The sequence below is a fragment of the Lotus japonicus genome, chromosome 1 (assembly GCF_012489685.1).
Source record: "Lotus japonicus ecotype B-129 chromosome 1, LjGifu_v1.2".
NCBI classification, from domain to species: Eukaryota; Viridiplantae; Streptophyta; class Magnoliopsida; order Fabales; family Fabaceae; genus Lotus; species Lotus japonicus.
The window spans coordinates 5,885,023-5,896,953 of NC_080041.1; the positions used below are offsets into that span (position 1 = coordinate 5,885,023).

Below are 11,931 nucleotides of genomic sequence, written 5' to 3' on the forward strand. Positions count from 1 at the left end.
AAACATACTGAAAATAGAAAAATACTAGCAAAATGTTCCAAATTTGTTGTTCTAATTTTCTTAGCATTTTTTGAAGTTTGAAGGTTTCTCAAAATCAACCCATCCATCCATCCTTTCCTGAGATGTTGCATTCACAAGAACTTCATGCAAACTCTTTTTACCATGCCCAAGTAATAAAACATGAGTTTCAATGGAGTCAATGTTCGATCATTGAGAGGTGCGTATGGAAAAGAGTTTATTGGGAATTGCGTACTCACTTAATATGATCTCTGAGTTTGAGAGGATCTATCTCATGGCTGTCGATTGTAAGATATCTTGATAATACAAAAATGGAAATATGCCACTTCACTATTTCTCTTCTATTTCTCATTTATTTCCATCATGTCATACAATCTATAAAATTTACATTTTTTTACATTTGTCTCTCTTCGCATCCCCCTTCTCTCCTAAACTAAATAAAATATTATAGTGAATGGATGAAGGTGAGTTTGAAATGGTGAGAGTGAGAGCATAATTGTAAAAGAGGGTAAACAGGGGCGTATCTAGGATTTTCTTGTTGGGGGGGGCAAAATATAAGACAAAAAAAATCTTCATTGAATATTATATAAACTTTAAATAATAAAAAATTATTTAAATACAACTGTTCGTTCTTTCATAGTACTAAACTTATCTATTATTGTATCAACAATGATTTTTTCAGCAATTTCTCTCTCAATATGTAGAACTAACAAAATTTCTGAGAAGATCATCTTCAATTTTGTTGCAAAACCGAAGTCTTAACTACTTTCATTGTAGAAAAAGATCACTCAGTAGATGCGGTTGAAACAGAGAGTATCAAAACAAGACGTATCAATCTATCAACAAGTAGAAATATTGTTGTTTTTCCAGTTTCAACTAACTTCTGGTAAAACTCGGATAAACTGAAATTTACTCCTAAATTAAGATCTCGGGAAACATTTGAATGATAATGTCTCAGTTGGAACGACAAATCCCTTTTTTCTAGCTCGAAAAAATCATCTGTATAAAATTTCTCAACAAGCTTACGGATTTTCTCATTATCAAATGATTTAAAATTTTCCTTAGGATCTAAAGCTGAACTAAGTATGAGAAGTTACACTGCCTCTACATTAAATCTTTTATTTAATTAAGATAGTTGCAAATCAACTGCAGAATAAAACACATATATTCTATAATGATGTTTCATATCTCCATCTTGTTTCTCATGACGACCATTGCCCATAAAATAAGGAGCTTTCATGTCAGGAAAGTCAACTTGATGAGCATCACAAAATATTATAACATTTTCCTGTATAAAAATACCTATAGTCGGTGAAAATTTCAAAATTCTTGGGGGGGGGGGGCGATGACCCCTGTCTGCCCCTCCCTAGATACGCCCCTGGCGGTAAAAGATAAGAAGTGGTAGGTTTTTTTAATCCACTACAATTTCTATTATATTAGATTTAAGATTAGCTAGTACTTTGCTAATTTTATCTACATAAATGAAGCATCTCTAGGAGTGACATCTATTCATGAGATTAGTGTATTCTTTTTTTTTTTTGTACATCGGAAAATTAATTAGTGTATTCTCTACGTCGAATGAATGAATTTCGTGGTTTTAAGGTGAAAACTTTTAATATTCTTTTTTGAAACTAAAAACTTTTAATATTTGAAATTAGCTAATTTTATTACTATCATTATTATTATTTGACAAAATGCTACATCAATATGACATCAACCCATCAATACACATTTACATTGATAAATTAGATTTCTCATTAGCCACATTGGTTTTTAATACTTTATTTGATTTGAAAGAGAATGATCGAGCGAAAATAGAAATAAGTTAAAAATATATAAATTTTATGGGTTGTTTGTATGATCGAAATAGAAGATAAAATATGACGTTGACTTCCTCACTTTGTTTAGTCAAAAGAAAAAATAAAAAAATTACTTTGATAGGGAATGATATTTTTACCTAAAATCTTCAAATATTTATAAATAAGTATGATAATAAAATACATATAAAATGAAAAAAGTAGGACAAAAATAACTCTCCCTCTCTATTGGTGATTTTAGTATCATCAATGAATTTTAGTAGTAATGTGATTTATTGTAGGTCGATGCGATTATGCGTTAAGCTCGGAAACGAGTTAGGGTAGTGCGGAGTGCACGCTTGTTGAGCCAACGCATAATTGAGCCACAATTGTTAAAGTAATTCTGTTTTATTAACCGTTTTTCGATTTCTGAAACAAACTCCTTTATAAGGAGTCATTTGGCCTCAGTTTTGAATACAGAAAACAGAAACCATAATTTCTCTCTACATTCCTGATCTGTTCTCTATTGCCAGAAGCAGATTGTTCTTCAAGAATTATCCCAACAAGGATTTCGTGAACTCAGGCAAGAATAGGGTGGAAATACTTTGTTCGGAAATTGTACGAACACGATTCTTCGAAGTTTTTCCAGGATTATCATACCCAAATTTCTAACACTCTCTCACTCACTCACCACTTTTCAAATATCATAGACTTCAAAAGTTATCTAACACACTCGCTCTCTCACCCTCTTCTTTTTTACCAAACGCGGAAGAAACCTATATTTTGCCAATCTCTCCCTATCTCCTTCTCTCCCCATCTCTCACACAACCGAACAATGTTGTGTAATAGAGTTGTGCTAACTTAAATGATTAAAATAATACTTCCTCGCTTCATAATAACTGTCCATTTAGAGAGAAAAAATTTGTCCACTTAGAATTTCAAGGGAGTATTAATTAATGTTTTTACATATAATGCCCCTATGAAAAGAATAAATGAAGAGAGATTAAGGTACATTGTAAAGGGTAAAACAGGGAAACAAATGATATGTTTTAAAAAATTAACAAAATTAATTGCATTTCTTAATATGTGTACATCTTCTTTAAGTGGACACTTCTATTGAAACATAGGAAGTACCAAATTGGCAAAAAAATTATAAGGAGGACTAGAATTAAAATTTTGTTTAGATAATATCAAGTATGTTAAGCAATAAAAACTTTGCATTGATAAATGAGAAGATTATTTAGAGTTTTAGACGGGAGAAAAAATATACACACAAAATTAGATTTTTTAATTTTATTACATTATTAATCAATCAAATTTGAAATATGTGAGAAAATAATTTTTTATTTAACTTATTCGATTAATTTAGCACATTTTTAAAATGTGACCAATAAGTGCATCGAAATTAAAGTTAGATTGTACCAATTTCTCATCTAGTAGATTGCAGCCACCAGCCCACCATGACCCTCCGGCGGCGGTGGACAACAACTCCACTTGGAAGCGACCTGTTTTGAGTGTTTTTAAGTTGAACTTCGACGCCTACTAACTGATCAAATGCGGATGCAGGCGTGGGGATGGTTGTCTGGGACGAGGAAGGCATGTGCTTGCAGCGGCGATAGAATATCCTGTCGTGGCTTCTTCCCCTGCACTGGCCGAAAGCTTTGGCCTTAAGGTGGGTTATGGTGCTCGTGATTCAGCTGGGTTTTCGCCCTTTATGCATTGAAACTGATTGTCTTTAGTTATTCTAACGCCGTAAGAAGCCTCCGGATGGGGATCTTATTTTGCTATTCTTATTAGAGAGTGTGTTGCTCTTTGTCATTATTTTGATGTTGTTCGTTTTTCGTTTCTTCGTCGTTCTGGCAATACAGTTGCAGATTTTCTAGCTCGGAATGTTTCCTCATTAGCCGGTTTAGTGTGGATTGAGTAAGTTCCTCCGACTGCTAGCTCTCTTGTTTCTGCTGACATTTTCGCCTCGATGCCACTTTGTTCTTAATATTATTGGAATTATGTTTATAAAAAAATAAGAAATTACTAAGACGGGAAGGTTTCTATTAAATGAATTTTTTTTGAGACAAATGAATTTGAGAAATGAATTTTGTATGAACATTATCCATCATAAAATTAATGACCCAAGCACAAATAATATTCATTTTTTTCTTTATAAAAACAATAGTGAGGGAAATAAAAGAAAGAGACACTAGTGAGTAGTTTCATTCATTCATCACCAAATGGCCTCACCAGCGGCGGCGAGGTCGCCGGCGTCCACCGTCGCTTCTCCGATCCAACGCCTCTCCACTTTCAAAAACCCCTCCACCGCCACCCCATTCGCCGCCACCGCATCCTCCGCACTCGATTCCCTAGCCTCCGATCCCATCTTCTCCGCATTCCTCTCACCCTCCTTCTCCTCCACCTCATTCTCCGCCGCCGCTCTCTCCTCCGGCTCCCCTGCCTCCACCGCCGAGAAGCTCCACAACGCGATCCGCCTCCTCGAGAATCAGCTCCGCTCCGAGGTGCTTTCCCGCCACGACGACCTCCTCTCCCAGCTCTCCTCCCTCCACCACGCCGACCACGCCCTCTCCACCCTCCGATCCTCACTCTCCTCCCTCCAATCCTCCCTCCGCCGCCTCCGATCCGAACTCTCCGAGCCTCACCGCTCCATCGCTACAAAAACCTCCCAGCTCTCCAACCTCCACCGAACCACCGAGCTCCTCCAGCACTCCGTCCGCGCCCTCCGCCTCTCCAAGAAGCTCCGCGACCTCATGGCAGCCGCAGATCCGGAAAAGCTCGACCTCGCCAAGGCCGCGCAGTTCCACTCCGAGATCCTGAGCCTCTGCGACGAGTACGACCTCGCCGGCATTGACGCCGTCGATGAGGAGCTCCGGTGGGTGAGGGAGAGCGGGGACCGGTTGCGAAGCGAAGCAATGAAGGTTCTGGAGAGGGGAATGGAAGGGTTGAACCAGGCAGAGGTTGGTACTGGGTTGCAGGTTTTCTACAATTTGGGTGAGTTGAAGGGTACGGTGGAGCAGGTGGTGAACAAGTACAAGGGCATGGGCGCGAAGAGCGTGAGTGTGGCGTTGGATATGAAGGCGATTACGGGTTCCGGTGGAAGTGGGTATGGTCCCGGTGGAATCAGGGGTACTGGAACGCCTCAGATTGGAGGAGGGGTTAAGGCTAGAGAGGCTTTGTGGCAGAGGTTGGGGACTTGCATGGATCAGTTGCATTCCATTGCTGTTGCTGTGTGGCATTTGCAGAGGGTGCTCTCAAAGAAGCGTGATCCCTTTACCCATGTTTTGTTGCTTGATGAGGTTATTCAGGTGAGGCTCATCAGAGTTTTGTGATCATGTTTCATTTTACCTGAAACATAAATTTTTCTTGCTTGAATTGAATGGATATATGCCTTTAATATAATGCTCTAGTGCATCATACAATGGAACAATGTGTTTGTCCTATGAATGATTGATGGACTTACCAATGTAATTATGCAAGAAAATTCCATGTGGTTTACATAAATTTGGAACTTGTAGAAGTTGTTACTTGTTAGTGCAACAAAGTTACTTTGTTTGCAGTTATCGCACCTGGTTCGGTGTGAAGTTTAGTGTATGGGAACTGTTCTGTGGTGTGGTGTGTTTCTCTTACTGAATAGGAAAAGTGGAGGGTTATATACAAATTAAATTGAATCAATAATTATTATTTTCAGTACATATAGGTTCATTCTGATTTGAACAAACTGAATGATAAGATCTATAAATCTATTGGAAGGGTGTAATTGATCTACAAATGTTAGAGATCCCAAAAGTTTAATATCTTTTTTTATTCCTTTTCAAAATGAGGATTCATTGTGAAATACAAATCATTTTCCACCCTTCAAACTATTTCTCCTTTGTGGTCTTCTTTTCTCCTGGTGACCTGGTATGCTGTAAAGTCGTGGCTAATGGACGGGGTGGGGTGACCTGTGACATTACTGTGCTACCTGTAAGTGAAGAGAGAGAAAGGAAATCAAATTCAATTGTTGGTTGTTCCTCTTTGTGCATAATTATTCAAATAGGCTCCCAGCTTTATGCTATATTTTAAAGTTGCAGTAGACCTTTCTCTCTTAATTAGAAATTTAGAATATGTTGCATGTAGGATGCAGGGTGTAGTAAAACCCCATGTGTACTTATTTGCTTTTCATCAAACCTCACTAGTTGGATCATGGATAGCATTGAATTGGATGGAATCAATATGCAATCTTTTAAAACTCTACTATTTTGTATATATTCAAATTTCTAAGTGGAACAAAGTGATCAATATGTAAGGTTTTTGAAGAAGATGAAATGATATATATATATATATATATATATATATATATATTTTAATTTCTGTTGTTCCAGGTTTTAAAAAAAAGATCTTATGTCATGTACACAGAAACAGCTTCAATGGACTTGCTAGAGGGTTTGGGGTCTTTAGGATCTATTATGGATAGATAGCATTGAATTCTGAGGAACATTGGTTATACTTATTCTAGCTGAGTACCTACTTTAGTTCACAAAATATTATTTTGTAACTGTTTAACTGTTCCCCCCCTTATTTTCTAACATTGAATTCTGCTGCGTAGGAAGGTGATCCCATGCTAACAGATCGAGTTTGGGAGGCCATTGCGAAGGCTTTTGCAAGCCAGATGAAGTCTGCTTTCACTGCATCAAGTTTTGTTAAAGAGATCTTTACTATGGGATATCCAAAGCTTTACTCCATGATAGAGAATCTCCTTGAAAGGATAACTCGTGATACAGATGTCAAAGGAGTGTTACCAGCTATTAGTTCAGGTGGAAAAGACCAGATGGTTTCAGCTGTCGAAATATTCCAGTCTGCATTTTTGGGTCATTGCTTGAGTCGCCTTTCAGATCTGGTGAATTCTGTATTTCCAATGTCCAGTCGCGGAAGTGTTCCCTCTAAGGAACAAATATCAAGAATTATATCTCGCATTCAAGAAGAGATAGAAGCTGTTCAGATGGATGCACGCTTAACTCTTCTTGTTTTACGTGAAATTGGCAAGGTTTTACTTCTTCTTGCAGAGCGAACTGAATACCAGGTAAACAAAAAAGCTATTATTGTATATTTAAGGTGCTATGTATTGTTTGAGGTGTTCTATAAACAATATTCATTAACCAAGGAAAGAATTAAACACTAGCTAGTTCATGGGTTTTCAGGAAGGCAGTCAAGTTAACTATTTCATATTTACATCATTTATTTTTTGGATAAAAGAATATTTTATTACAAGGTAAAAATAGATATGCAGAAGTAGGATACAGATTTAATCATGACATTATTAACTGCATGCAGATATCGGTGGTGTTTTCTTTCAGTGAGGAGTTCATGTGTATCTTGTGTTGTTGGCCTTGTGCAGTATCACAATCACATTGTAGTGATTGCTGACCATTCAATTATTTAGCTTACTCATAGCCATGCTAAATGGTAGAAACTTGAGGAGTATAGTGGTTTTCAACTAGTTCTTTGATGTGATATCTAAACACAGTTCCTTTAGGGTTCTAAATATTAGGGGCCTAGTTTATTTGATTTAGTTTATCTTTATTTCTTAGTGGTAAAGTTTATCTTTATTTCTTTGTGGTTAAGTCTATCTTTATTTCTTTAGTAGGGTTAGTTTATTGTAAATAGGAGTCTTTCCTAAGGTTAGGGTAGGAATTGAGTAATTGAGTTTGTAAAGGGATTTTCCCTGGGAAGGGTTTCACCCATTTAAAGAAGGTTTTCCTTCTTGGAATCCATTAGGATTGTTTTTGTATCCCTCTATCCCTCTCTCTTCTTGTTTGTTTTTCAGTTTTAAATATACAAAAACACCAAAAATATTCCTATTTCCCTTTCCTTTATCTTGTTGATGGCTGTAAGGATCAAACGTTCCTAACAGTTCCTCAGGTGGTTGAGTGAGTAAGCTGGGCCTATATTGTCTGTAGTCTTGTGATTAAATTTTCTATCCCATAGTGTATCAAGTTTCAACTCAAGGTAGTGGGTAACCCAGTGCTTTGTTCACATTTAGCATTTTGAGGGATTGATTTTAAGAGATGCACACTTCATGTTGATACAACTGGCTCAAAAAATGGGAGAAAGATAGTATTTTATTACTGAATGAGAGGAATCTTCTAAGCTGACCCAGTGTAGGTGCAGACTGATAAGGATACAGAGCCCCCATAGTCCATAATATTAGAAAGCTTCTGGAACTCCAACAATTATCAGACAACAGCCTCTACACTAAGCCAGCTCTACTTCATTGTTAAGATGAAAAAGGAAGAGAGATAAGAGAGAATGATTAGGGGAAACTGTAATGGAATGATTTGCTATGTGCAGTCTCCCATATGCTTTCAATAATCTGATTCATAACCTTATTACCTCTTAACGCTCATATAGCTGCAGCTCTCAAACAACCTTCTAATAACCTGTAACAACTTTCTAACTAACAGTTACTAGCTGCCCACTTTATCAACTTGGGCCTCAGCATTACCTGGCCCTTTTCCCCCTTCTCCTAACTTGTACTCTTTTTACTATGGGTCTACTATATTCTTGAGGGGAAGAGTCCTGTTCTTTTTTATTTTTTTATTTCTCTTTCTGGGTTTTGTAATATATTTTATATGGTCCCTAAATTTGTTTTTTTTTGTCCATGAGTTTTGAAATCTTTAGGAACCCAAAGTCTATTTTATTCATAAGGAGGGAATAGTTTAGAAGCATAGTTACTAATCTTTTACCTTTCCTTTTTCATTGTTATGGCAGATATCCACGGGTCCCGAATCACGTCAAGTAAGTGGTCCTGCAACACCAGCACAGCTCAAGAACTTCACATTGTGTCAGCATCTGCAAGATGTTCATGCACGAATATCAACTATGCTTAAAGGAATGCCTAGCATTGCTGCAGATGTGTTGTCTGCTTCATTAGGTGCAATATATGGTGTTGCCTGTGACTCAGTCACATCTTTATTCCAGGCAATGCTTGACCGACTTGAGTCTTGCATATTGCAAATACATGATCACAACTTTGGAGTGCTTGGAATGGATGCTGCTATGGACAACAATGCTTCACCATACATGGAGGAGCTCCAGAAGTGTATTCTTCACTTCCGCAGTGAGTTTCTATCTAAGTTGTTACCTTCCAGAGCTACTACTGCTAAGGGGACTGAGAACATATGCACCAGGCTTGTCCAGAGTATGGCTTCACGTGTTCTAGTATTCTTCATCCGACATGCTTCTCTTGTCAGACCACTTTCAGAATCAGGCAAGTTAAGGATGGCTAGGGATATGGCCGAATTGGAGTTAGCTGTGGGCCAAAATCTGTTCCCTGTTGAGCAACTCGGTGCGCCATATCGAGCACTTAGATCCTTCCGTCCACTTATTTTCTTGGAAACATCCCAGCTCGCATCTTCTCCTCTTCTTCAAGATCTGCCACCAAACGTCATACTTCATCATCTATATACGCGTGGTCCTGAAGATTTGCAGTCACCACTGCAAAGAAACAAACTAACACCATTGCAGTATTCATTGTGGCTAGATTCTCAAGGGGAGGATCAAATCTGGAAGGGCATCAAAGCAACACTTGATGATTATGCTATAAATGTGAGGAGCAGAGGAGATAAGGAGTTTAGCCCTGTTTATCCTCTTATGCTTCAATTGGGTTCAACGTTAACTGAAAAGATTCAAGCTTCCTCAAAGCCTTGATTGATTTTGTAGACTTGTAGTCTAGCAAATTAAAGTGAGTTTCCAGATTGCTTCTTCAAAGTTTTTGAAAAGGGTTTATTAGTGTCGGAAACATGAGGAAGAAGCCTGCTAGTTCTGCTAGCAAGCAGTGAGGTATAAAAATTCATATGATTTAATAGGTTTATTTTCTTAATTTTTATTTCCTTTTCTTTTCAATGGAATTGCTATTGTTGGTTAATCTTGAGTTTTCTGGTTGATTGCTGTTATATTCAGTGTAGAGAAATATAGTTTTTTGATGGAAGATAGAAACAAGTCATGTTGTATACTCCCCAAGAATAATGGGCATCTATTCGATTATTTCATTGTATTGTTTGTAGGTTCGCGAGTATCTTTGATTTATGGTACAAACTATAAACTATATCTAATTCTTCATCAATTTAATTTTCTCGAGGCAGCTTCTTGCAGCCAAATATAAGTGCCATGTTCTGTACTAATGGAGGCAAAATGAAATGCTTCTAAGGTCATTTATTGCTAAAATTACCAATTATGTGGTACATGAAAAAAGGATTCAAGAGGAATCTCTGAATGGACCTCCCTTTGATCCCAAATAAAGGTTTATCTATTAAAATATAATAACTTATTCTTCTTTAGAAAATTAGATTGAGCTTTCATATTCATTGACAATTTGTTTTTCCTTTTAGCCCCATCATCAATATCCAATGCCAAAAGCCTAAAACTATAGATTTTGATATGAGCATGGTTAGTGCTTTAGTGGTGCCATAGTGGCAGTGTGTGACCCGTTCATACAACAAAGTGATAGAAAAAATACTTCAAACTGATGTGTGTATGACAATTGACAAGGAATCATTTCCAGTTTTCCACCGCATTTTATAGAAGGAAGTACATAAAAGTGGGTGCTTTCAGTTTTTACTTTTTACCATAAATTAAAAAAAAAAATGTGCAAAACAAAAAGACAAATAAAAGAACTCTAGCAAGCTATCATGTCTATCAATTAGGAGAATGCTCCACATATAAGATTATGCTCATTCCATTTCTCATTGACTAGAATTGTATATTAGAAGTCAGATATAGATGCTATTATCCAAATATGTAAGTTAGGTAACATTAATATTTCAAATATTTATATGAAGCAACTCATGTCTGGCAAGAAAAAGCACTTGGGAAACTGGATCAAGAGCTTCAACTCAATGAGACAGCAACCTCATTTTATGTCTAATTTTCTTTAGTGTAATTCTTTGATTGCACCTATGCTACAAGAGGCAGGAATATCAATCATAATTAATAAATCTTCATCTTTATGTTATTTTAATATTACTTGGATAATAAGTTGCGTGTCCTCAATGCCCTTCTACTTCATATGTCATACTGGATCAAGATATTTAATCCTCAAAACGTGTCTCAATCTTCTGTCTCACAAATGAAATCTTTTCATGTCACTTAAAAATGACATGAGTGAGACAGTTACAATTATATATTGTGGATTTTAATTGACATGTCAAACATACATTGATGGAACAAAGAATGAGACACGGTTTGCGGACAAAATATTTCAATCCATGCTATGCCTCCCATTATTACAAGTCATCAAAGACAAATATCCACATCTCCATGTAGATACAAAACCCAGCATTTCCCCTATTGACAAGGAGAGTTTAAAATATTGAGATGTAGGAAGGTAAACATGGCTGCGCCTACCGTGTGTCAGTACGGTGCTTCAGTTTCATTTTTAGAGTAATAAGACAAAAATATCCTCTATTTTTGATAAAATTCCATCTTTCTCCCTCATCATCTCCACAGTCACAACACCACCATTTGCTCCTACACCACCACCGCTTCTTCAATGAATCCGGGCAAACTTCCCCTTTTTTTTTCTTCCATTCTACCCACAACCGCACAACTCTCTTTCCTCCGGCGAACCACCGCTAGATCCAAATCGCACCCTCCCCCTTCCTCATACTCCTCCCTCTTTCCCCTTACCTTTCCTCCCTTGTTCCTCTTCTTTTCATCTAATCTCTGTTACGATGCAAAACCCGCCACCGCGCTTCGGATCTGAACAGATCAAGCTTTTTCTTCCTTCATCAGATCTGTAGTAGACAAAAGATAAAGGAGAGATTGGATAATTTAAGCTTTTCCTTGCAGATCTGAAGGTTCAGATCACCCACCGCCACCGCGCCTCCAGATCTAGTTGGGTTTCTCGGCGTCGTGGTCGTCTCTCACTAGTGAATTTACTCAAAGTACAAAGGCTGAGCAAGAAAAAATCAACAACATTTTTCCAAATTGTCAGCAAGCCTTTCCATTTTTCATTCTCACTCTCGCTAGTTAACCCTTAAATGCTACCATTTAGTAATTCTTTTAGTTTGCCTTTCAAAAAAAAAATAAGGGGAAGAAGATTATGGTGTGGGTGGTGAGGGAGGGAGAAGGG

General features: G+C 37.3%; 1 protein-coding gene across 1 annotated transcript; it reads left to right on the top strand.

The window, feature by feature from the left end:
* The first annotated feature begins 3,986 nt into the window (after positions 1–3,986).
* Positions 3,987–9,864, top strand: LOC130733231 (conserved oligomeric Golgi complex subunit 5). The gene is made up of 3 exons (XM_057585356.1): positions 3,987–5,128; positions 6,409–6,882; positions 8,571–9,864. The coding sequence occupies exons 1-3, from the start codon at positions 4,043–4,045 to the stop codon at positions 9,507–9,509; spliced, it is 2,499 nt and encodes an 832-aa protein (XP_057441339.1). The 5' UTR covers positions 3,987–4,042; the 3' UTR covers positions 9,510–9,864.
* Positions 9,865–11,931: the final 2,067 nt, after the last annotated feature.